Here is a 26,697-nt window from a genome sequence, read left to right on the forward strand (position 1 = left end):
AAGCAGCTGAAGATGGTTGGGCCTAGGACACTACCCTGAGGATCTCCTGCAGTGATGTCCTGGGACTGAGATGATTGTCTTCCTTTGAGCTAGGTATGACTCCAACCAGTGGAGAGTTTTCCCCTGATTCCCATTGATTCCAGTTTTGCTAGGGCTCCTTGATGCCATACTTGGTCAAATGCTGCCTTGATGTCAAGGGCAGTCACTCTCACCTCACCTCTTGAGTATAACTCTTTTGTCCATGTTTGAACCAAGGCTGTAATGAGGTCAGGAGCTGAGTGGCCCCAGCGGAACCTAAACTGAGCGTCACTGAACAGGTTATTGCTAAGCAAATGCCGCTTGATAGACGCCTTCCATCACTTTACTGATGATCGAGAGAAAACCGATGGGGTGGTAATTGACTAGCTTGGGCTTGTCCTGCTTTTTGTGTACAGGATATACCTGGGCAATTTTCCACATTGCCGGGTAGATGCCAGTGTTGTAGCTGTACTGAAACAGCTTGGCTAGGGGCGCAGCAAGTTCTGGAGCACAGGTCTTCAGTACTACTGCCGGAATGTTGTCAGGGCCCGTAGCCTTTGCAGTATCCAGTGCCTTCAGTTGTTTCTTGATATCACACGAAGTGAATCGAATCGACTGAAGACTGGCATCTGTGATGCTGTGGACTTCAGGAGGATGCTGAGATGGATCATCAACTCAGCACTTCTGGCTGAATATTATTGCAAATGCTTCAGCCTTATCTTTCGCACTGATGTGCTGGGCTCCCCCATCATTACTATTTGTGGAGCCACCTCCTCCAGTTAGTTGTTTAATTGTCCGCCACCATTCACAGCTGGATGTGGCAGGACTGCAGAGATTAGATCTGATCCGTTGGTTGTGTGATCGCTTAGCTCTGTCTATCACATGCTCTTTACGCAGGTTGGCACCTCATTTTGAGGTATGTCTGGCGCTGCTCCTGGCATGCCCTCCTGCATTGAACCAGGGTTGGTCTCCTGGCTTGATGGTAATGGTAGAGTGGGTGATATGCCGGGCCATGAGGTTACAGATCATGGTTGAGTGCAATTCTGCTGCTGCTGATGGCCCACAATGCCTCATGGATGCCCGTTTTGCATTGCTAGATCTGTTTGAAATCTTTTCCATTTAGCATGGTGGTAGTGCCACACACAAGCCTGCTATACTCTCAGCACTCCATGAACTGCTTTGCCTGTGCTGGGATGAGGGAGCAGTACCACAGGACATGCGCGATGCCAGTATCATCATCCTCTATAAGAACAAGGGTGACCACAGTGACTGCAACAACCTCCGTGGAATCTCCCTGCTCAGCACAGTGGGGAAAGCCTTTGCTCGAGTCGTTTTAAACAGACTCCAGAAGCTGGCTGAGCGTGTCTGCCCTGAGGCACAGTGCGGCTTTCGAGCGGAGAGATCCACTTTTGATATGCTGTTCTCCCTTCGCCAGCTACAGGAGAAATGCCGTGAACAACGGGTGCCCCTCTACATTGCTTTCATAGATCTCACCAAAGCCTCATCAGCAGACGTGGTCTCTTCAGACTACTAGCAAAGATCGGATGTTCACCAAAGCTACTAAGTATCATCACCTCATTCCATGACGATATGAAAGGCACAATTCAGCATAGCGGTGCCTCATCAGACCCCTTTCCTATCCTGAGTGGTGTGAAATAGGGCTGTGTTCTCGCACCTACACTGTTTGGGATCTTCTCCCTGCTGCTCTCATGCGTTTTAAGTCTTCAGAAGAAGGAATTTTCCTCCACACAAGATCATATGGCAGGTTGTTCAACCTTGCTCGCCTAAGAGCGAAAACCAAAGTACGGAAAGTCCTCATCAGGGAACTCCTCTTTGCTGACGATGCTGCATTAACATCCCGCACGGAAGAGTGTCTGCAGAGACTCGGGGACACGATTGCGGCTGCCTACAATGAATTTGGCCTAACCATCAGTTTCATGAGAACGAACATCATGGGACAGGATGTCAGCAATGCTCCATCCATCAATATTGGCGACCATGCTCTGGAAGTGGTTCAAGAGTTCACCTACCTGGACTCAACTATCACCAGTAACTTGTCTCTCGATGCAGAAATCAGCAAGCGCGTGGTAAAGGCGTCTGCTGCTATGTTCAGACTGGCCAAGAGGGTGTGGGAAAATGGCGTACTGACACGGAACACAAAAGTCCGAGTGTTTCAAGCCTGTGTCCTCAATACCTTGCTCTACGGCAGCGAGGCCTGGACAATGTATGTCAGCCAAGAGCGATGTCTCAATGCATTCCAGCTTTGCTGTCTCCGGAGAATCCTTGGCATCAGGTGGCAGGACTGTATCTCCAACGCAGAAGTCCTCAAGGCAGCCAACATCCCCAGCATGTACACCCTACTGAGCCAGTGGCGCTTGAGATGGCTTGGCCATGTGAGCCGCATGGAAGATGGCAGGGTCCCCAAGGATGTATTGTACAGCGAGCTCGTCACTGGCAATCCATGTCTCCGCTTTAAAGACATTTGCAGACGCGACATGAAGTCCTGCGACATTGACCACAAGTCGTGGGAGCCAGTTGCCAGCGTGCCAGAGCTGGCGGATAGTTATAAAGGCGGGGCTGAAGAGAGGCGAGTCGCAGAGACTCAGCAGTTGGCAGGAACAGAGATAGCGGTGTAAGGAGAGAGCCAACTGTGTACCAGCCCCGACAGTCAACTTTACCTGCAGCACCCGTGGAAGAGTCTGTCCTCTAGAATTGGCCTTTAAAGCCACTCCAGGCGCTGCTCCACAAACCACTGATCACCTCTAGGTGCTTACCCATTGTCTCTAAAGACAAGGAGGTCAAAAAGGAAGCAAAGGAGTGCCATGCAACATGATGGAGGGTATCCTCAATGTGAAGTCGGGACTTCGTCTCCACAAGGACTGTGCAGTGGTCACTCCTACCAATACTGTCATGGACAGATACATCTGGGGCAGGCAGTTTGGTGAGGACTAGGTCAAGTATGTTTTTCCCTCTTGGTTCCTTCACCACCTGCCGCAGACTCATAGCAGTTATGTCCTTTAGGGCTTGACCAGCTCGGTCAGTGGTACTACCGAGCCACTCTTGGTGATGGACATTGAAGTTCCCCCACCCACAGTACCTATGCACCCTTGCCACCCTCAGTGTTTCCTCCAAGTGGTATTCAACATGGAGGAGTACTGATTCATCAGCTGAGGGAGAGCAGTAGGTGGTAATCAGCAGGAGGTTTCCTTGCCCATGTTTGACCTGATGCCATGAGACTTCATGGGGTCTGGAGTCGATGTTGAGGAATCCCAGGGCATCTCCCTCCCGACTGTGTACCACTGTGCCTCCACCTCTGCTGGGTCTGTCCTGCCGGTGGGACAGGACATACCCAGGGATGGTGATGGCAGTGTCTGGGACATTGTCAGGTTTGATTCCTTGAGTATGACTATGTCAGGCTGTTGCTTGACTAGTCTGTGGGACAGCTCTCCCAACTTTGGCACAAGCCCCCAGATGTTAGTGAGGAGGACGTGGCAGGTCCGACAGGGCTGGGTTTGCTGTTGTCGTTTCTGGTGCCTCCGTTGATGCCGGGTGGTCTGTCTGGTTTAATTCATTATTGACTTTGTTGCGGTTAGATACAACTGAGTGACTTGCTAGGCCATTTCAGAGGACAGTTAAGAGTCAACCACATCGCTGTGCGTCTGGGGTCACATGTCGGCCAGACCAGGTAAGGACAGCAGATTTCCTTCCCTAAAGGACATTAGTGAACCAGATGGGTTTTTACAACACTCGGCAACGGTTTTATGGCCATTATTAGACTAGCTTTTAATTCCAGATTTATCAATTGAATTCAGATTTCAGCTTCTGCTGTGGTGGGATTCGAACCCATGTCCCCAGAGCAATACCTGGAGTCTCTGGGTGATTAGTCTTGTGACAATATCACTGTGTAACAATGACAGTTGTCTATTTGAAATTTACTTTGATGGGTAGGTTTTTTTTTTACAAGTTAATCAAGTTTTACTTGCCCATTAAAGAAAATTATTTTTCTTTTCCTCTCTCTCCCCCTTTCTTAGCTTGCTCTCACTCGCGCTCTCTGTCTGTCTTTCTCCACTTCCTCTGGTTTTGATTCTGGCAGCAGAAATTATACTGCAGTCGTTGTTTCATATTTGTCTAGTTGTGCAGTTGGGGTCCTGTCATGTGTGCCAACCTGTTACTGTCTTAATAAACTGCTTTTTTCCAAAAATAAATAAAATCCTAGATTTAATAAAGCCTTATTATGTTACCTTGGAAGCAACATCCTTTTAGATCAGTCATACTGTATCAATGGGTCAGTAAGTTAATTTTTCTGCAGGTATTTGAGTTGTTTGTGCATCAGCTGTGGCTCAGTGGATCGCAATCTCACCTCGGAGTCACAAGGTTCCGGATTCAATTCCCACTCCGGGGCTTGAGCACAAAAATCTAGGCTGGCGTTCCAGGGCAGTACTGAGGGAGTGCTTCATTGGCTGTAAAGTATTTTGAGATGTCAAGTGCAAGCCTTTCAATTTTTCTTTTTAATACAATATTGTAACATTCACCTTTCTGTTTTCAGGGAGCCTTTCCTGCTCGTTTGAAAAAAGTATTCATTGTTGGTGCACCGGTCTGGTTTCGATTTCCATATTCCGTTTTAAGCTTAATTCTTAAAGAAAAGCTTCGGGAAAGAGTAAGTACTATGCAGACTTAGCAGTAATGATGTTGCTCAATTTTGTTGGCTGTATTTAGTAACTTTATCCTGATGTGCCACAATCATCTGCGCATCCCTTTTGCATGTAGGTGACATGTCAGGACTATAAACTGTATCCCAAGTTCATGACTGAGCTAGCAACAAAAGCTGGTAGGTCATAAGTGCTAAGAATGTTCAAATCTGCCAACTATAGATCTGTTTGAATCTTAAAAATCTGTGTCTGTCTGCATTGGGACATTTTCAACTCTAATAGGCTGCAGATTAAACCCAACTGTTGCTGTAGGCACATTTCAGTCCAGAACAATGGTCTACTCTATGCCATAGTCCATTATCGAACATATCAGAGCAATGCAGCCAGACAGTCAACAGAATTGTAGCCAGAGCAGCATGTGAGATGATCCTGGTTATGTCGGAATTGCTGTGCTGCAACTGGAAGCATTTTGTATTAATCCACAGTCTGCACACAATTCCAGTCATGCACACCATTTCTTCCTGTTGATAGATTTTTGAGATAGCACCTTGATGTTGGAATTGATCCCCTTGTATACAGACGTGGGTACAGTGTTAACGATCATTTGTTGTACTAGGGTTGTCTAGCTCAAAGCGCTCAATAACTAAGCAGTCAGAGTCTGCCAGTTCCATAATGGTATCCAGTGCACTTCATCCTTGTCCTAACTCCTGATGCCTACTTGATAAAAGTTGCAAGGTACTGCCAAACATAGAAAGTATTTGTACGTTTTCAACTAGAATAAGAAATTTTAATGAAGTATATTTTTGTAACTCCTGAAAATTAGTTCCAACTTCTAGTCATGTAAGCTTGCCATTGTGAACACATACCGTTAAATATTTTCACAAAAATATAAAGTGTTTAAAATATTTTGCTCTTTTGGCTTTTGAAGAGTCCCTCATAGATGATTGCTGAAAATTAGGACATGTCGACCACAAGGAGATGTGATAAATTAGACAATGGAAGATAGTCTTTATAACTAGGACATGTGACTCTTGCCTCTGGGCTCAGTCAGACCTGACTTAAATATTCATCAGCTAGCTGATAGTGGATATGATAAATGGGTTTCAGTATTTAAGACATCATGCATGTTGAATGACTGCGATATTAAAAATGAGAGAAATTGATTTAAGCACAAGTCTACAAATGGAATGGAGAATCTCCATGTGTTTGGCTCTGCTGTATAGAATAGGAGAAAGCATGGAATGCTTTGCCACTGGAGGTGGTTGAGGCAGAAACCTTGCAACTTTTAAGGGAAATTTGAGCAATATTTGAAGCAGAGAAAGAGAAAGCTATGAGGGCAGTGTAAGGAGTGGAACTAGTTTTGCATTACTCAGATGAAGAACTGGTACAAACAGGATGGGATAAATGTCTTTCTTCAGTGCTGTGAATCTCCTGGTTCTTCCTCACTCCAGAATCTGTCCTTCCAAAAGGACTGAAATGATTTGGAGAGCGTTCAGAGAAAAGCAGTTGGGATGTTTATGGATCCTTGGGTCAATCTGCTCTGATGAACTGCAGGAAGTCAGATGCTGCTCCATCGAGCAAAGTTGGGAGGTTAAGGTTTAAGTACCTTAAAATAGAAATGCATTAGTGACAGTGAGTTCTTGCAAAATATAGAGCAAAATGTAATAAGTCATGGTGGGAAAGATCTAGAAATGCTTTTGGGTAGAAATTCTTCTGGTATCTAATACCAGAATAAATATTCAATCAAGAATATCTGATTTAAAAAAGAAGTTGGACAGATGTTTGTAGCAGGAGGATGGATGATGCTACAGAATTGGGATCAGAGGCAGGCGGGGGCAATGTGGGCAAGCAGAACTGTATAGCGATTTGGCAATACAATGGATCACCATGTAAATCAGCCGAGTGCTTCAGATGGGAGAAAGGACAGGGCGGACGGAATGTTTGTTTCATAAATGTTGGTGCCCTTAAAACTTTGAGGGTTCAGCCTCTATGTCTAGTTTGGTTGCTGGGGTGAACCTTGATTTTGTAAGATAACTGTTCTCCGGCCTTTCTAGCTCTGCATTCTCTCCCAAGTGTCCTGCCCATTTTTCTAAGTATGAACCATACTAGGTTTGATTGAGGAACTTTTGAAAACAATACCTAAATAAAATGTGTTGTTTTGTGGGGTTATGTCCTTTCAGATCTCCCATTATTAATATTTTGTGGGGAGGAGGGCATTTGAGACATTGAATTGGGAGGCTTGGAGCATTAGTAATCGGATGGATTGTGAGATCTTTGAACAAACTTATTAAATAACTTCTTTGCACAGTACAATAGATCATTTAAGAGCTCAAGTGAGAAATATGATTTGCCCTGAAGGTAAACTCATATTAAACCAATACAAATTGTTTTCTCGCCTGCATTGCTTCCTAGAACTAAAGTTTTAAATTTTGAATTTTAATTCGGAGTGCCGACATGATCCATATTTACAGCAGTTACATTTTGCCTGGTGGAACTTTGATTATAGCCTGGAGTATCTCCCCCATGGTAGTAGATAATTAAGGTTCTGCTACAGAAGGTAGCGTCATTTGAGTTTGTCTCTTTGCTGGCCAATAACCAAAAGGAAATGAGAGAAACTGTGTACTTTTATAAAACTAGTGCCATTTTCCTTTTATTTCAACAAATTCCAGTTGCCATGTAATGTTTTACACACTTGTGATTGTATGAAGGTAATGCTAAAGAGAAGCAAAAAGCAGAATAGCTGTCGATGCTAGAAATCTGAATCAAAAATAGAAGATTCCAGTTTGCTGGTCAGGCAGCGTCTGTGGGAATAGCAAGCGGAGTTAAAGGTCTGGCCCCTTCGTCACAAGGTTTCTGTACTGATTACCGTGGTGTGCAAATTTAAAAACAAAACATTCACCAATTTGGTCGTGGGTAAAAATTCATAAACAGCCAGTCCCGTGCTTCTGAATCCGAGTGCCATGATGCTATTTTGTCACAAGATGAGCGCAATCGCATGGTTGACTAGCTGAGTGGATTTAGTGGAGGTCACTGGGTTGGTTAATTGTGAGACCTGTGAAAAAAGTGATTGTCAGCTGTGTGGAAGTCAGGTCATTGATACAGCCACTGATATCGTGATGTCTGTAGAATGCACTCCAATCACCTTTGCTTTGCAAATAGTTCAGCACAGATCTGAAACACTCTGAATGCTCCTCTTCCCTGTCCTCTGCTGCAGGTTCCTGTTGGAGAGCTATTTATTTTTCAAAACGCTGCACTCTCAACCCATAGAAGGTTGGATGAACGGCTGCCATTGCTCTTAGGGAGTTCTTCTCTTCTTCTTTGGCCTCCTTGTCTCGAGAGGCAATGAGTAAGCGCCTAGAGGTCGTCAGTGGTTTGTGGAGCAGCACCTGGAGTGGCTATAAAGGTCAATTCTAGAGTGACTGACTCTTCCACAGGCGCTGCAGATAAAATTGGTTGTCGGGGCTGTTACACAATTGGTTCTGTCCTTGCACTTCTGTCTTTTTTCCTGCCAACAGCTAAGTCTCTTCGACTCGCCACTTATTAGCCCCGCCTTTATGGCTGTCCGCCAGCTCTGGCGATTACTGGCAACTGACTCCCACGACTGGTGGTCAATGTCGCAAGACTTCATGTTGCGTTTGCAGATGTCTTTAAAGCAGAGACATGGACAGCCGGTGGGTGTGATACCAGTGACGCGCTCGCTGTACGGTGCGTCCTTGGGGATCCTGCCATCTTCCATGCGGCTCACATGGCCAAGGCATCTCAAGTGCTGCTGGCTCAGTAGGGTGGATATGCTGGGAATGTTGGCCGCCTCGAGGACTTCTGCGTTGGAGATACGTTCCTGCCACCTGATGCCAAGGATTTTCTGGAGGCAGCGAAGATGGAATGAGTTGAGACGTCGCTTTTGGCTGACATACGTTGTCCAGGCTTGGACAACGTATGTCAGTCAAAAGCGATGTCTCAACTCTTAGGGAGTTCACGTCCATATATTAGAGTTGTGAAAGTACCGTACTCCACTATAATGTGAGCTTCACAGGAGAGCTAGTGTAAAGCCTGGTTAGTCTCAAAAGCAGACACAGGGAGGTCTACAAATACAGTGGATAGCTGATAAATGCATTCCCTACTTCAAACTGTGCTGTAGTACAGATCTCTTGTGTATTTTGTACAAAATGATTTTTCTCCACATTCCATCTTTCCTGAGGGCAGGTTGTTTTTCTGCAATGGGGTCTGAGATCAGGATCTCACAGTGAGAATTGGGCAGTTATTCCCAGAGAGACAGAGAGAGACACACACTTTTTGCTGAGTTATTGAAGGAGCCCTTCAATTATTTTAATAATCTTAAACTAAAATCTGCTGTAAACAGCTATGAATTGTTCACATGTCTGATCGTGAACACCATTAACAATCCTCCAGAGGGACCTGCCACCTAGTGGCTATTTTTGCAGCTGGTACAGTCCAACTTAGTAGTTGGCAGGAAAAAAGACAGAGGCGCAAGGGGAGAGCCAACTGTGCAACAGCCCCAACAAACAAATTTCTCTGCAGCACCTGTGGAAGAGCCTGTCACTCCAGAATTGGCCTTTATAGCCACTCCAGGCGCTGCTTCACAAACCACTGACCACCTCCAGGCGCGTATCCATTGTCTCTCGAGATAAGGAGGCCCAAAAGAAAGAACAGTCCCCACACTTAACCAGTCACTTACATTTGCCAAAACGTGATAATCCGTTAATCATTTGAAATGCCTCAGTTTCAAAATTGCTGGTTACAACATCTTAAGTGTGCAGTTTATTTTGGGCAGAAACAGCCACTGAATTTTGGAAATCACTCTGATGTTGGGAAGGTTCTGTTCTCCATCATTCCTATGGGAGGAAAAAATATTACGTGTACCTTTTTAAGGGGAAGTATCTCCAGGGGACAGGAAGAGAATTAACTGAAATTTTTAAAGAAAAACTAGCAGAGTATGCATCTTGCGCCAGAGAACCAGGAACCCTTGTTGAGAGCAGCTCTCACTCAGCTGGCAGAGTGCAGGAAGTCCTAACTTCTTCTGGCACTGCTGGTCCGCAGACGTCATTTACGTTATGCTGGATGTTGCATATAGTAGACAAATTGCATTCATCCAAGCGTACCTGCTGTAATGTGTAGGAACTGGATTGACTGTCTTTTGTACATATGTTGCAGGTGCAAATGGTGAAGACGCACGAGTTGAAACAGTACCTGCCCAGGGACTGCCTGCCAGAGCATTTAGGCGGGGTGCTGAAACTGGACCATTCCAGCTGGAACAAACAGTTTTTAACCTCACCAAATGGACACAGTGACTCGCTGGACGAGCTCATCACGGGCTTCCCACGGGATGAAATGTCCATACATGTGCCGGGGCTGGAAGGAATGGCAGTGGAAGAACTGTTAGACCATGTCAACACCGTTCAGAAAAGGGGAATCTATGAGGAATATGAAGACATCCGACGGGAGACCCCGCCAGGCACATTCAACTGCTCATTGTTAGTTCAGTGTTTGTTTGCATATAAACCAAAAAAAAAGATTAAAAGGGTTAAGTGACAAGGACAGGTTGCATAGACTGGGCTTGTATTCACTTGAGTATAGAAGATTAAGGGATGATGAAGTTGAGGTGTTTAAGATGATTAAGGGATTTGATCGGGTAGAGCGAGAGAAACTATTTTCTGTGGTGGGAAGTCCAAAACAAGGGAGCATTAGAGTTAGGAAGTTCAGGGCTGATGTCAGGAAACACTTCTTCACACAAGGGATAATGGAAATCTGGAGCTCCATCAAAACAAGCAATTGAGACTAGATCAATTAAAAATTTCAAAACTGTGATTGATCGATGTTAGGTAAAGATATTAAAGGATATGGGACCAAGGCAGGTAGATGGAGTTAAGGTACAGATCAGCCATAATCTAACTGAATGGCGAAAGAGGCTTGATGAGCTAAATGGCCTACTCCTGTTCCCATGTACAGTGTACTAGTTATGTAGGAATAGGCAGGCAATGATGTGCTGCTCCTTAACAACAGTTTGCCACATGTCATGGTGTTACTTCGAATTGCAAACTGATTGAAGTTGTAGCATTCCTACAGTGAGTGGTCCTTTTTATTACTGTCCAAAGGAAGGAAATTAAAGAGCAGTAATCTCAGGATTACTCCCAGTGCCATGTGCTAGTGAACATAGGAATAGGAGGATTGATAGATTGAATACGTGGCTGGAGAATTGGTGCAGGAGGGAGGGCATCAAATTTCTGAGGCATTGGGACCAGTCTGGGGCAGGTGGGACTTGTAGAAGATGGACGGGCTATACCTTAACAGGACCAGAACGAATATCCTCGCAGGGAGATTTGCTAGTGCTTTTGGGGAGGGTTTAAACTAGCTTGTCAGGGGAATGGGGACCTGAGCAGTAGCTCAAATTAGAAGGAGGTAAAGCTGGTAACAGGAGATAGAAACAAAGGCAAGCATCAACTAGGTTTAGAATGCACAATAATGTCGTCTTGACAAGGTTAAGGGCACTCTACCTGAATGCACGATGCATTTGCGACAAGGTAGATGATTTAAAGGCACAAATAGAGGTAAATGGGTATGTCTAATTACCATTACGGAAACGTGGCTACAGGGACCAAGACTGGGAACTGAATATTCACAGATATTCAACATTTAGGAAGGAGAGGGAGAAAGGAAAAGGAGGTGGTGTTGCGTGATAATAAGGGATGAGATCAGTACATTAGCAAGGGAGGCTCTCTGATCGGAAGAACAAAATCTGGGTGGTGGGAATAAACAACAAGGAGTTGTTTATAGGCCACCAAGCAGTAGTGGTAATGTGGGGTATGACATTAATCAGGAGATTAGAGAAGCATGTAGCATGGGTAATAGTGTTATGGGTGACTTCAGTTTGCAGATAGACTGGGTAATCCTAATTAATGCGAATGCTAATGCTGTCGAGGACCAGTTTCTGGAGGGTGTTATGGATGGTTTCTCCTGCCCTCTGCGTGTGCGCGGCGTTCCACATTGCCAGGACTGGTTGGCGCACGCGCAGATGACGTCACGTAATGCGGGGAAGCGGAGAGAGAGCGGTGTGGGGGGATGCGGAGAGATAGCGGGGTTGGGGGGGGGTGGGGGGCGGGGGAGTGCCCCCCCCCCCCCCCCCTGCAAATCTCTCCGGCCCATCTTTCCCCGCCTCCCCCGCCCGCTCTGTCCCCGCTTACATAAGTAGTAGGGAAAATGTTAGAATCTATTCTCCAGGATGTGATAAATGGACACTTGGATAATAATGATCTGATTGGGCATAGTCAACATGGATTTATGAATGGGAAATCATGTTTGACAAACCTGTTGGATTTTTAAGAGGATGTAACTAACAGAATTGATGAAATGGAATCAGTGGACGTAGTATATTTAGATTTTCAGAAGGCTTTTGATAAAGACCCCACAGGAGGTGGGTTAGCAAAAATTAAAGCGCATAGGATAGGAGGTAATATACTGGCATGATTTAAGGTTTGGTTAGCAGACAGAAAGCAAAGAGGAGGAATAAACGGGTGGTTCTTGCGTTGGCAGGCTTTGACTCGTGGGGTACCGCAAGGATCAGTACTTGGGCCCCAGCTGTTCACAATATATATCAGTGATTTAGATGTGGGGACCAAATGTAATATTTCCAAGTTTGCAGATGACACAAAACTAGGTGGGAATGTGTGTTGTGAGGAAGATGTAAATTGGCTTCAAGGGGATTTGGACAGACTTAGTGAGTAGGCAAGCTTGTGGCAGATGGAATATAATGTGGAAAAATGTGAGGTTATCCATTTTTGTTGGAGGAATAGATGTGCAGAGTATTTCTTAAATGGTAAGAGATTAGAAAGTGTCGATGTACAAAGGAGCTGGGTGTCCCCATCAATAAGTCACTGAAAGCTAGCATGCAGATGCAGCAAGCAATTAAGAAGGCTTATGGCATGTTAACCTTTATCGCAAGTGGATTTGAGTATAGGAGTAGTGAAGTCTTGCTTCAATTGTGTAGAACCTTGGTTAGACCGCACTTGGAGTACTCTGTGCAGTTTTGGTCCCCTTACCTTAGGAAGGATATTACCGTGGGGGGAGTGCAACGAAGGTTCACCAGACTTGTTCCTAGGGTGGCGGGACTGTCCTATGAAGAGAGATTGGGGAAACTGGGCTTGTATTCTCTAGATATTCGAAGAATGAGAGGTGATCTCATTGAAACCTACAAAATACTGAAAGGGAAAGACAGGGTAGATGCAGATAAAATGTTTCCCCTGGTTGGGAAGTCTAGAACCAGGGTACACAATTTCTAAATAAGGGGGAAGCCACTTAGGGCAGAAATGAGGAGAAATTTCTTTACTCAGAGGGTTGTGAACCTTTGGAATTCACTACCTCAGAGGGCTAATGAAGCTCAGTCATTGAGTAAGTTTAAAGTAGCGATTGACAGATTTCTAAATGCCAATGACAAAGAGATATGGGGATAGTGTGGGGGAAAAAGGCATTGAAGTGGATGATCAGCCAGGATCGTATTGAATGGCGGAGCAGGCTCGACGGGCTGAACGGCCTACTTAATCCTAAATACAATTAGCAAAGCTGATTTACTTACAGGTCCACTTACATAGTGGAGTAATAGGGTCTGTGGTATGTGCCTGTGATTCCCATATGCTGAGTTCCTGCTTTCAGTCTGTTGAAGGGAACAAAGAGGTCAGAATGAAGAGAAGAGGAGGAGAAAATCAGCTGTGGTGTTTAATTACAGATCAGTAATGGCAGAGGTCGGGTGAGCTCAGTTGCCTGCTCTCAACTAGAAATGGTACAGGAATATTTAAAGTGGAAGGAGGAAATATTTTCTAAACTACTTCATGCACCGCGTTGTGCACAGCATGGTATGCAGTACGTAACTGGTACACTGTACGGAATGCAGTGTGTAACCAGGTATCGCATATTAAATATAGTTGGTAAATTCAATTTTCGTGTGCTAAAACTGAAGCGAATCTGTTCCTATCCATCAGTGTTTTCAGCCTGATCTAATATGGAAATCTCTTTAGCTGGTGGTTTGCAAAGGGAGAAGCTTTCATGTGAAAAATTCTGTAATGGAGTTTCAGGCAAAGCCACTCCTGCCTTGACGCAAGGAATCAGTTGCCATGGTACCAGTGTACTGGTTTTCCTTTAACATTCCTTAATAAGCATAATATTCCATTTGGAAATGGAGTCACTGAGATCATACATGTATGCCTCTGTTGTAGTGTAATAATATCACTATAAAATATCCATAATATAACAGGCACAAATTAGGAGCAAAAATATTCTTGCCAATCAAAGCACTGCCATTTGATTATGCCAACAGTGCCTACAGTCTCTACTTAATTCTAAATTATCTGATAAAACCACAAAATTCTTATTTTCCATGTTATTTACATTGTTTAAAGATAATTCACTTACCAATACGAAACTGTACTTGTATCAATGAGCTCTTTCATTAGCAACACCGAAGATTTTAATATTAGAGTTTCTTTAGTGCTGCTGATTTTCCAGAATAGCTTGATTGGCACGCCATCCACCACCTTAAACATTCACACCCTCCACCACCAGCGCACAGTGGCCGCAGTGTGTTCTGTCTACAAGATGCACTGCAGCAATTCACCAAGGCTCCTTCTACATCACCTTGCAAACCCACAACCTCTACCACCTAGTAGAACAAGGACAGCAGGTGCATGGGAACACTTTCAAGTTCCCTTCCAAGTCGCACACCATCCTGACTTGGAACTTTCGCTGGGTCAAATTTCTGGAACTTCCTCTCTAACAGCACTGTGTGTGTACCTAAGTTCGCAGATGACATGAAAATTGGCAAGGGAATATACAATGGATGGTAGGACCCTAGGAAGTACAGAAGGTTAGAGGGATCTTGGTGTACTTGTCCATAGATCACTGAAGGCAGCAGCACAGGTAGATAAGGTGGTTAGGAAGGCATATGGGATACTTGCCTTTATTAGCCGAGGCATAGAATATAAGAGCAGGGAAGTTATGGTGGAGCTGTATAAAATGTTAGGCCACAGCTGGAGTACTGTGTACAGTTCTGGGCACCACACTATAGGAAGGATGTGACTGCACTGGAGAGGGTGCAGAGGAGATTCACCAGGATGTTGCCTGGGCTGGAGCATTTCAGCTATGAAAAGAGACTGGATCGGATAAGGTGGTTTTCCTTAGAGCAGAGAAGGCTGAGGGGGAACTTGATCGAGGTATACAAAATTGAGGGGCATTGATATGGTAGATAGGAAGAAACTTTTTCCCTTAGCAGAGGTTTCAATAACCAGGGGGCATAGATTTAAGGCAAGGGGCAGGAGGTTTAGAGGGGATTTCAGGAAAAAAAAATTCACCCAGAATGTGGAATCTGGAACACAATGACTGAAGTGGTGGTAGAGGCAGAAACCCTCAGAACATTTAAGAAGTATTTAGATGAGCGCTGAAACACCACAGCATTTAAGGCTATGGGCCAAGTGCTGGAAAATGGGATTAAAATAGATAGGCTTGATGGCTGGGACAGACAAGGTGGGCTGAAGGGCCTGTTTCTGTGCTGTATAACTCTGTGACTCTATGGACTGCAGTGGTTCAACAAGGTGGCTCACTACCATCACCTCGAGGACAATTGGGATTGGTCAATAAACGATGGCCTTGCCAGCAATCCCCACATCCCATAAAGTAATTAAAACAAAAACATGTCATGGAGCTAATCATCAAACTGACTCAATTTTTCTGGTGCCAGCCCAAAATTTACCAGATTTATTGAATTTAGATTCATAACATGCCATGGTGATATTTGAACTCATGACCTATAAGCAATAGGCTACCATATCCTGGATATTTACGTTAGATTTAAATTTGTAGCGGTTGCAGGAAGCTTTCGAACAATTTTGAACCAGTGCTGGAAGCGGTGCTCGATGTGTGCTGTGTTGGCTGTTGGAGTAAGTTAGCACAGTCGTATCAAGTCTTGTTATCCTATAGCTTCATTTTATGTCAGAATATTTGCAGAGTGAGAAGTGTGAGATACTTCATATTGTCATTGTTTACATCCATTTGCTGAGATCTTCTTGACCTAGTCATGGAGCTCCATGTACAGTCTACTGGACCATAAACTTGAGCGACAGTGGCCCATTTAACATTCAAATTAAAGCTGCTCGGGTGGTGACACTATAGAGGGCGGGGGGTGGGGGGTGGGGGGCGGTGGTCTTTTGTCTTGTGTCACTCGAACTTCTCTGTCTTGACCAGGTCAGAGAAGGAAGAAGTGGGTCTGCCATTCAGGCATATTGCTGATGCTACGTTATTGTGAAGTAAGAAAATTGGTATTGAAAGAGAGATATGCTGTTTAATTTGTGCCTAACAGCAGGTATCACACTGGTCGTGTGTTACAGGTTTGCTACCTGAGTGTGAAATTCCCCTAATCGAGTGCCACAAGTGGGATTGAAGTAAGCCCAGGAATCTACAGTTACCAGTGCAATATTAACTCACGTTTCTATTCCTGTCTGTGTTGAGAATTAATTTTTTTTATTTGCACACTTCAGTTGTCATAGTAATTAACAGAAGCTGTGGAGCATGCGGAAGCAATACGAAGTGATTTATTCAAAGATTCATAATTTTATTTTCACTGGCAAGATGTGCCAGTAGTAACGTAAAATAGAGTGGTGTATAACGAGGCTTGATCTCTCAATGACTGGCATCTGCACAAATCACGTTGATCAGTCACATTGTTAGTACCTGTGAAGAAGGCCATGATCCAGTCAGTCACTGCCCTACTTGGCTAAAGACTCTTTTGTGCCAAATGACCAACGCCCCCCGCCCCCCCCCCCCCCCCCCCCACAAGTTCCATTTGTAGTGTGCTTCATGGAATGTTATGTCCACAACTGCCCAGACAGCCGAATTGCAGCCGTACCATTGTGGGAGTAGTGGGACACAGCAAAAGAGATACTTCCTTGAGAAACCAAAGATGAATAGACACTTGCTTTCTCGCCCCTCCCATAAGCAGCAGTGGTCGAAGGGAAGCTGCTTGGTGCAAGAGGATTATAGGGTGAAAAAGAACATGGGTTTAAAATAAATCTTCCCATGTAGCCTGGAGTCAGACCTGCTTAATTTGTAAATAGTGAGAGAAACTCAATGTTACATATTAAAAATCTGGGCCGATGAGAGATTGACACACAGTTTCATTCTTCAACTGGTAATTACTAAATTGCATAAAGTGTAGAAAAAAGATTGCAGCATATTGGCAAAAATGTTTTAATATTTTCTGACTGTCAAAAGGGCATCAGAGAACACATTCTGTCTCAATATAAAGACCATTGTGGGCATCTCAGTTATTGAAATTGGCAGGCCAGTTATTGAAGGTATTTGACCTTTCATGTCTTAACTGTAACTCAGATTCTTGAGTTGCTGTAGTTCTGCACAGCTGTTTAAAGTGACAATGAGTGAAGCCCAGGTTTCAAATGTACAGTAAGTAACTAGTTGGTGGTGCATTCTTCCACGAGTAATAGGTCACCATTCCTGTAAATTTGTTGAGTAAATGAACAAATGCTTTAAAAATTCCCAATTCCTATGCATTGCTCAAGCTCTCTCTGCCCCAGTGAGCTGGCATGTGTGGTTGATTTTAACACCAGCTGATTACAGTGCATTCAACAACATGCACTTGGTTCACTAAAACCTTGAACAGCTGAGACAGCTTTGGGGTCTCCAAGGTTGAGCCCAGGAAGCTGAGGATCGAGACTGGGAATCTTCCCACCCCCTGCAGCAACAGTCTGGTGCATTTATCTTTTGTGCCAGCTAATTTCATCGAGTTTCAGGAGCACAGTGTGCGTGCTCTGTCAACAACAACAGCTTTTTAGAAAATTAATCCATGTGTGCGTCACTGGCAAAGCCAGCATTTATTCTCCATTCCTAACTTCCTTTGAAAAGGTGTTAACGAAGTACCTTCTTGAGTGCAAGGCCATATCAGAGAGCAGTTAAGAGTCAACCTCATTGCTGTGAGTCTGGAGAGAGGTATAGGCAACACCGGGTAAGAACGGTAGATTTCCTTCCCTAAAGGACATTAGTGAGCCAAGATGGGTTTTTCCAACAATCCAGTAGTTTTATGCTCACCATTACTGACACTAGCCATTTGTTCCTGATTTGTTTAATTAATTGAATTTAATTTGTAGCTGTCATGATGGGATATGAATTCATATCTCTAGGTCATTAGTCCAAGCCTCTGGATTACTAGTCAAGCAGCATAACTACTATGTTATTGTACCTAGTATATTGCATCTTTACGTAGTGAAATGTACAAAATACTTCACAGGAGCATTGTCGAACAACATCTGACACCAAGCTGCATCAGGAGATATTAGGACTAAAAACTTGGTCAAAGAGTTATTTTTTAAGCAGCCTTTTAAAGGAGGTAAATATGCATAGAAGTTTAGGGAGGGTTCCAGAACCCCTAGGCAGCTGGTAGCTACCAATGATGAAGCAATTAAATCAGGGATGCACAAGAGACTAGAATTGGAGGAGTGCAAAGACCTTGGAGGGTTGTAGGGCTGGAGAAGGTGAAGGAGATTGGGAGGGGCAAAGCCACGGAGGGATTTGAAAATGAGGGCAAGTGTTTTAAAATCAAGACATTGCCAGACCAGGAGGCAATGTAGGTCAGTGAGCACAGGGATTATCGGTGATGGAACTTAGTGCAGGGCAACAGAGCTTTGCATGTCTTCCCACTACTGTGTCAAGATTGGGGAACCAGTCTCCACAGATTCTGTTTTCTTACAGAGGCTAACTTGAGAGCAAGCATTGCACCAGCATCCTGTGTTTACATTCATAAAACTGGCTCCTTGTCCCTACAGCAGAATTGTGGACCCATATTTTAGTCAGCTTCTGATCTGGAATCTGGGCTTGTTCAAATTGTGGAGTGCAGCCAAGGAAGAAGACCCAGGGCTATGGAATCAGCTGCACTCCTATGGTATGAAAGTAACCTGTAATGTCCATAATAAACTTTCATACAATGGCAAATGTTGATGTTCAGTACTGCAATTTTGTGCAACTAGGTCAGATTACCAGGTGATATTAATTGACTTTTGTATTGGACAATGATGGTGCTTGATTTAATTCCGTTTCAGAAGCATTTGAATTAACCATGAGAAAAGCAGTACAGTCATAGAACGATACAGCACTGAAACAGGCCCTTCGGCCCACCAAGTCTGTGCCGACCAACAACCACCCATTTATACTAATCCTACGTTAATCCCATATTCCCTATCACATCCCCACCGTTCTCCTACCACCTACTTACACTAGGGGCAATTTACAATGGCCAATTTACCTATCAACCTGCAAGTCTTTGGCTGTGGGAGGAAACCAGAGCACCCGGCAGAAACCCACGCAGTCACAGGGAGAACTTGCAAACTCTACACAGGCAGTACCCAGAACCGAACCTGGGTCGCTGGAGCTGTGAGGCTGCGGTGCTAACCATTGTGCCGCCCCGTAGTTTGAGGTAGCAATGGAAAAAAGCATTACAGATCCTTAGAGTTACAAACTGGTGCTACAGTTAGAGGTCTCACGGAATTTTAGTTTTTTTTTTCACCCAAGAGATTCCCATTATTATTAGTTATCGAATGCATGATACTAAGTTACATTGTGCAGATGTAATTCGTGAAAGCTTTGGAGTTAGAAAAATTGTTAGTACTTGCGTACTTTCCAAGTCGGGAGCATAAGTATAAATATCAGTATTGTAATGCATAAGGTAATGTGACCAGTATGTCTTTTCCTGTCTGCCATTTTTTGTATGTTCTTTAGAAAAATGGAGATCATTTGTCAAATAACTTTACAATCTGTGTGCAGCAGAGGTTTAAAACTTGCTGAGGGGTGAGGGGGAGGAATTTCTTACTGGTGCGGCAGTATACAGCAACCCATAAAAAGGGACTTGCTTGTTCAAGAATAATTTTTTTTGGAACATTCTGTTGTTATGGAAACTTTGGCAGTAAAAAGATGTCTGAAACTATTTATAGTTTGAGGATGCTTTCCACAAGGGAGCCCTGCAGTCAAAAGTTCCTCCCAAACAATACTGACTTATGTAAGTAGCTACCTGTGGCAATGGAACCCATATCATTGCTCCCCAGTACAAACCCTATGCAGAATCAGACATCCTTTGGATTTGGAAGCCGCATAAAAGTGCTGTTTACTTTTAGTCTGATTTTGTCACTGGGAAACAGTGGCTCCAGAGAGATCCTGGCACTGAGGGAAGTTACTTTACATCACTGTTTCCGAGTTGTAAACAAACACTTCAGTGTGTTTACACGGCACTGACGGAATCAGTTAACCTAAACTATTTTTACATTTTTTTTCTTGTAAGCAGCATTCTCGTTTTATATTCTCCCTGCTTGAACCCCACAGGAGTCATTTTTTTCAGGCAAGTTTCAAGCTGTCACATGGATAACAGGGTTCAGCTTTGACTGTGATGTGATCAGTGATGGCAGGGTGTCCTATGCATTTGATGTGGAGACTCCCTGGTCTCTCAGTAAAATCCAGCTGTCTGAAGTTTAAATTTGAATGGTGTAATTTTGCTAGGATTGTATGCATTTCTGAAGCTCCCTTGTTAAAGTGTGCTCATTTTGTACTGTAAAGTGTAGAATATAATTCCCGTGGAATAGTTTTTAGATATTTTCTCCCATTCCTTCTATTGTACCATGCGCTGTAGCCTAATACAAGATGGTGAGCATATGATTACCCGCCCTCTGCCATACCCCTCTGTATTGGTATATGCACCCTAAAAATACAATAACATTTGACCCTTCAGAAAATATTGCATGGTGTACTTCATTTTCAGAATGTATTAGCTGATCTGAGTAATTCAAAGTGGCAAAAGTGTGAGAAATCAGACTTAGTTGCCTGGACTGGGAAGTATTTTTTCTGCGTGGTTTTTTAAATTCAAAAGTCTGCCTGATCTTGTGTGTCCCTGAATACAGTCATGAGGTAAATTATACAGGTTTCGTCTCACCACAAGTGGAATAAATCCATACCACCTGTTTTCTGTTCTTGTACACTGTTATGCAATAGTGGCGTGATTTTTATGTGGTGTCTGTGCTTTGGATTCTCTCTCCTCTTGGTGTAAAAAGCAGAGCAAAGTGATTGTGATGCAGCACAATTGACGTTGACATGAGGGGAATGTGCCCATTTGGATGGGAGAAATGTGGGTTGACTGAAGTTTGTGTTGACCTTTCAGAATGAGGGAGAGTGGAGAGACTGGAGTAGAATCAACTTTCGTTGGCTTGCCTTTGAGCAGTTGGGTGCCTTTAAATAGGGATTTTTTTTTTTGTTTTTGTTGGTTTTATGGTGGCTGGGATACGCTGGAATCGGGAATAAGATTTTTGTACCATATGTTTTACTATTTTAGAATTACTTGTAAAAGAGTTGCTTTTTCTCTTTTGGTGCATAGTTTGTTGATTTTTGAGCCAGCATTTTCTACACAAATGGAATCATACCATGATGCAGCACAGAAGCCAGCCATTTGGCCCATCATGCCTGTGTCAAATCTTTGCTAGAGCTATCCAATTAGTCCCACTGATGTGATCTTTCTCCATAGCCCTGTTTTTTTAAAAAATCCTTCAAGTATTTATCCAATTCCTTTTTGAAAGTTACTATTAAATGTGCTCCACCACCCTTTCAGGCAGTGCATTCCAGTTACTTTATAAGCTTAAATGGTAGACAGTTGAATCAGATGCATTTCTAGTTTGGGTGAAGAGACGATTTTTTTAATGCACGCCGTTGATTGGTATGTATTCCATGTGTGCTAGATTAATTGAGCTGGAAGTTCAGTGGAATTCTATACTTCTGTGTATTTGCTATGTGGTTACACTGTGGTTAGTCTGTGTTTAGTAATCTTGGAAACTGAATAATTAGGTAGCACAGTGTGGTGTGAGCTCAGAACTGTTTCTGGTAATAGTTGTGGTCATATGTGGAGGGATGAGCGGTGCTGTTGGGTTTGGTTCGCAATGTTCTAGGATGTTGTCATATCCCTTGTTTTGCTTTTATGCAAATGACACTTTTTGCTGCTAGATCCCAGAATTGTGTGTCATCTTTTTACTGCGGTTGAAAGAATTGATCTCATTGTTACTTTCAAATGGTCTGTACGTAAAAAGTTTTTTTTCGTATTAATCCATTTTCAGCTTTATTGAGAGTAAAGCGATCACCTTAGAGTACACTAAAATAAAAGCAAAATACTGCGGATGCTGGAAATCTGAAATAAAAACAAGAAATGCTGGAACCACTCAGCAGGTCTGGCAGCATCTGTGGAAAGAGAAGCAGAGTTAACGTTTCGGAGTTCCGAAGAAGGGTCACTGTCCCGAAAGGTTAACTCTGCTTCTCTTTCCACAGATGCTGCCAGACCTGCTGAGTGGTTCCAGCATTTCTTGTTTTTATTACCTTCAAGTACACAGTTAACTCAGGAGAAATAATTCACTGGGGGTAAAGATACATGCATTTATATAGTACTTTTCATGTCCTCAGGATGTCCCAAAGTGCTTCAGTATTGATTAATCACCTTTGAAGTTTGTATTGTAGGCAAACCCAGCAGCCAGTTTGTGCACAGCAAGGTTCCTGCTCCTCTTTGAATAGTTCCATGGGATCTTTTACGTTTGACTAAGGATGCAGACGGGACTTCAGTTTAACATCTCATCCAAAAGGCACCACTTCTGCCTATGCAATTCGTCCTCAATACTGCACTGAAGTGTTGGCCGAGATTATATGCCCAAATCCTCCAGTGGGGCTTGAACCATAGTCACCTAATTCAGGGACAGTACTGCTATCACTGAGCCAAGCTGATGCTGGAGGAGAAGAGACAGAATAAGGAGAATTGGTTTTAGATACTACAGTGTACATTAATAAATGCTAATATCATCTTGGCTTTATTTAATTTGCAGATTCTAGGTTGCTTGGGGTAGGAGTGGCTGATTTTAGGAGAAATTACATGCCTGTGGCGTTAATATTGTAATACGCTTTCATAAGTCATGCAGTATTCCAGTTCCTTTTGTATCACTCACTAGATAAATTCTTGGGTGCACTAGTTTGATGGAATGCTGTTCCAGATGATTATGTTTATCCCATATGGAACACAACAAATACAGCTTATTTAGTAAGAAAGAGTGCAGAATAGTATTCATCAGATGGGCATAAATTAAAATTACTGAAAAGTAAATGCCAAACAGATCATAGAAAAAAAATCAATGAAGGAATGTTTGGAATTACCAGGTGAGATAGTTCGCGGTGATGTTGGGCTGCTTGGGTTAGATAAGATTATCCAAACTTTGGTCTTGGTCTAGGGCTATATATGGCCCTCAAGCCCTAGTAATCTGGCTTTCGATGCCTAAATAACTGCCTAAGCAAGCATTTCGGTTTATATTCCTTATTGCTTGGCTGGTCCTGGCTGAATTTATTTTTGGCCTTGGAGATTTGTAAAAGATGGTGCTGGCCTGGATGGTTCAACTTTAAATCACACCAAGACCTGAAAGCATCAGCATCTTGAGATTTGCAAATGATAAGAAAAAAAGAGAATCTTGCATTTATATAGTGTCACTCATGATCTCAGCATGTCCCAAAGCACTTTACAGCCAATGGAGTACTTTTGAAGCATAGTCACTGTTGTAGTGTAGAAAATGCTGCAGCCAATTTGTGCACAGCAAGCTCCCACAAACTGCAATGTGATAATAATGTTTGATGATTTTGTGATGTTGGTTGAGGGATATATATTGGCCAGGACACTGGGATTAACTCCCCTGCTGTTCTTCAAAATAGTGCCATGGAATCTTTTACATCTCCCTCGGGGGCAGACAGAGCCTCGGGTTAACGTCTCACTTGAAAGGCAGCACCTCTGACGGTGCAGCACTCCCTCTGTATTGCATTAAAGTATCAACCTAGATTGTGTGCTTATGTCTGTGGAGTGGATCGTGAACCCACAACCTTCTGACTCAGAGGCGAGAGTGCTACCCACTGAGCCACAGCTGACACCTAAATACCTATTGAAGCCTGGATGTAAGTTTTATATGTAGATCCCTGCAGCTTGTGGTATACAACCATCTGGCCAACAGAGACTAAAAACTCAGTCATCCTAAGTTATGGTAGTAGTGGCACAAGCTCAGATGTGCTGAAAGCCTTAACCCTTCATTGACCTTTTGTGTTTAGTTCCTCTGTGATTCTGCTGGGAGCAAGAGGGAGGGTAGCTTTCAGGATATGGCAAGCCCATGTTACAAAACACTGCGTCCCTGGACTTAGCTTGAGCATTGCTTTAACAAATTCAATAGCTGGCAGACTAAAACTGACACTAGGCTGTAAATATAACTATTTTTGTATCTGGAGATTTATTGACCTTGGCCCACATTTTGTAAGATTAGTTTTTAAATGTTCTTCAGATTGTGGTGGGTTTTGTTTTGGTCAGTTAGGTTTTTGAGCATCAGCAACCTATCAACAGGAATAACAACTTGCATTTATATAGTGCCGTTGTAGTAAAGCATCCCAAGGTGCTTCATGGGAGCATATCAAAGAAACATTGACCATGTTCAAGCGTCTCTTGATCAGATTACTGCGAAATTGACACCTCCCTGTAGGGCTTCTGTTTGCCTGATTATGGGGTGCACAGACTCTGCCCATAGGGGCACATCCCACTTAGCCTGGTCAGGATAGCTTAGATATGGGTTAGCAGAGCTAATGTTTAGGAATTTCCAAGTATGCATAGGGGTACTGCTGGCCTTTAACCAGCCTTGATTAGGTAACTGCTGCAGCCAAACCTACCTGTTGGTCTGTAGCTGAGTGGCTGCTAGTGAGAGGTCTACCCCTTTAGGGCTCCTTTTGTGAGGCAGGCTGGCTGTTCAACAGTGTTCTGCCTGTTTTAGGTATCTGTTAGACTCGGTATACTCAGTATCTTGGAGTGCTGATTTGGTTCTGTGCATCATGTCACCTTGGAGCATTCTTGGCTTCAAAGAGATCCAATGTCAACCCACAAGGAACAAGATAAAGGCTAATGGTTTGTCATGATTGAACAAGTGCAAATCAGTTTTTCTTGTTCAGCATTTAGGATTTTTGCTGGTGTTTTGGGGGGTCATATTCCAGCTTCTACTTAGATGCTGAAAATTAATATTGCACAATTTGAATAAGGGCTACATCATGTACAGAACTGTGCAGCTTAAAAACAAATGAGGGTAAAACAGTGGAAGTAACTAAAATTGAAGCTGCAACATTATAATGTGTTGTATTTCACAGAATCTGAGATAAATCATAAGTGAGCTCATAACAGGAGAGGGAAGAGAAGGAATTCACTGCTAAACACTTGGAGGACCATAGTCAGTGGAAAGAGCATTTTAACTACTTTAAACTGTTGCAAGTCAACATCACCCCCTTAGCTATTCTCATCATTGGACTCCTTGTTGGATTTGTAATGATCCTAAAGCACTGCCAAGTACCACAGGGCCAGCTAGGAACAGCGCGTTGATTTGTTACAAATGTCATCCCAATAACATGACACCTATTAAAACTTTTATGAAATGGAGAAGTGCCCCTCCAGCTTTGAGGATCCAGATTGATTAGTGGTTGCACTTGGAGTTAATGTGACTCGTTGTCCTTCCAGAGGAATTGTATAACACTCTAGGGTAAGCAAAATATTACAAGAATTGAACCAAAAAATGAGCCACTGAATGTTGAGCTAATTTTTTCACACAGTAACTGAGTAGGAACAGCAAGAGTCCAGTTTTTTAAAATTCAGCCTTAAATAAGGGAGTCTCATGCTCCTACTTCCAAGGCTTCCTGGTGCAAAACTCAGATTTAAAAAAAAATTCATTCATGGGATGTGGGCATCGCTGGCTAGGATCGCTAGCATTTGTTGCCCATCCCTAATTGCCCTTGAGAAGGTGGTGGTGAGCTGCTTTCTTGAACTGCTGCAGTCCTTGGGTGTAGGTATACCCACAGAGCTTTAGGCAAGGAGTTCCAGGATTTTAACCCAGTGACAGTGAAGGAGCGGCAATATATTTCCAAGTCAGGATGGTGTGTGGCTTGGAGGGGAACTTGCAGGTGGTGGTGTTCCCATACATCCGCTGCCCTTGTTCTTCTAGGTGGTAGAGGTCGCGGGTTTGGAAGGTACTGTCAAAGGAGCCTTGGTGAGTTGCTGCAGTGCATCTAGTAGATGGTTGCCACTGTGGTGGAGGGAGTTAATGTTGAAGATGGTGGGTGAGGTGCCAGTCAAGTGGGCTGCTTTGTCCTGGATGGTGTCGAGCTTCTTGAGTGTTGGAGTTGCACCCATCCAAGCAAGTGGAGAGTATTCCATTACACCCCTGACTTGTGCCTTGTAGCTGGTGGACAGGCATTGGGGAGTCTGGAAGTGAGTTATTCGCCTCAGAATTCCCAGCTTCTGATCTGCTCTTGTAGCCACGGTATTTATGTGGCTGGTCCAGATTCAGCTGGTCAATGATAACCCCCAGGATGTTGATAGTAGGGGTTTCAGCGATGGTAATGCCATTGAACATCATGGGGAAGTGGTTAGATTCTCTCTTGTTTGAGATGATCTAACCACATTCGACAATGATCAGGGCTTTCTCCAGAGTAGGAGGAAAATTGTTTGCCTCCAACCTGCTATGACATTATCCCTGGGAGCTGGCTCAGAGGGCCATTGCTAGAGACCAGTGTAGGGCACTCCAACTTAGAGCAGGACTGTAATCTAGGAAATGGCGTTAATAGTAGGGATTGGATAAATGGAGGGCAGGGGCCCTTAACAGAAAGATGGTGATTTTTCACTAACGGTATCTTTCTTTTCCACATAGACAGCCGTACAATCAGCAGAAGAATCGATATGGGGATGTACTGTGCCTGGACCAAACTAGAGTGAAGTTGAAGTCCCTCAATCATGACGAGGTAAGATATAAAGATTCCTAAAGCCAAAGGCTGAAAAATTACTTGGTTGTGGATTGTGGTGGCATGAGAGTGGGCATGTCTTTTATATGTTCTCTCATCCTGCCTGCCCCTCTGCTCCCCTCCAAGCTGCTACCCTTACTTTGTCTCCCAG

General features: G+C 43.7%; 1 protein-coding gene across 1 annotated transcript in view; it reads left to right on the forward strand.

The window, feature by feature from the left end:
* Positions 1-26,697, forward strand: part of ptpn9a (protein tyrosine phosphatase non-receptor type 9a) — a 227,005-nt gene that overhangs the window by 156,580 nt on the left and 43,728 nt on the right. The window contains exons 6-8 of the mRNA XM_068015349.1: positions 4,565-4,675; positions 9,840-10,159; positions 26,456-26,546. Of these exons, the coding sequence (XP_067871450.1) occupies positions 4,565-4,675; positions 9,840-10,159; positions 26,456-26,546 (522 nt within the window). The remainder of the gene's footprint in view (positions 1-4,564; positions 4,676-9,839; positions 10,160-26,455; positions 26,547-26,697) is intronic.

Source organism: Heterodontus francisci, chromosome 35 (genome assembly GCF_036365525.1).
Source record: "Heterodontus francisci isolate sHetFra1 chromosome 35, sHetFra1.hap1, whole genome shotgun sequence".
Lineage (NCBI taxonomy): Eukaryota > Metazoa > Chordata > Chondrichthyes > Heterodontiformes > Heterodontidae > Heterodontus > Heterodontus francisci.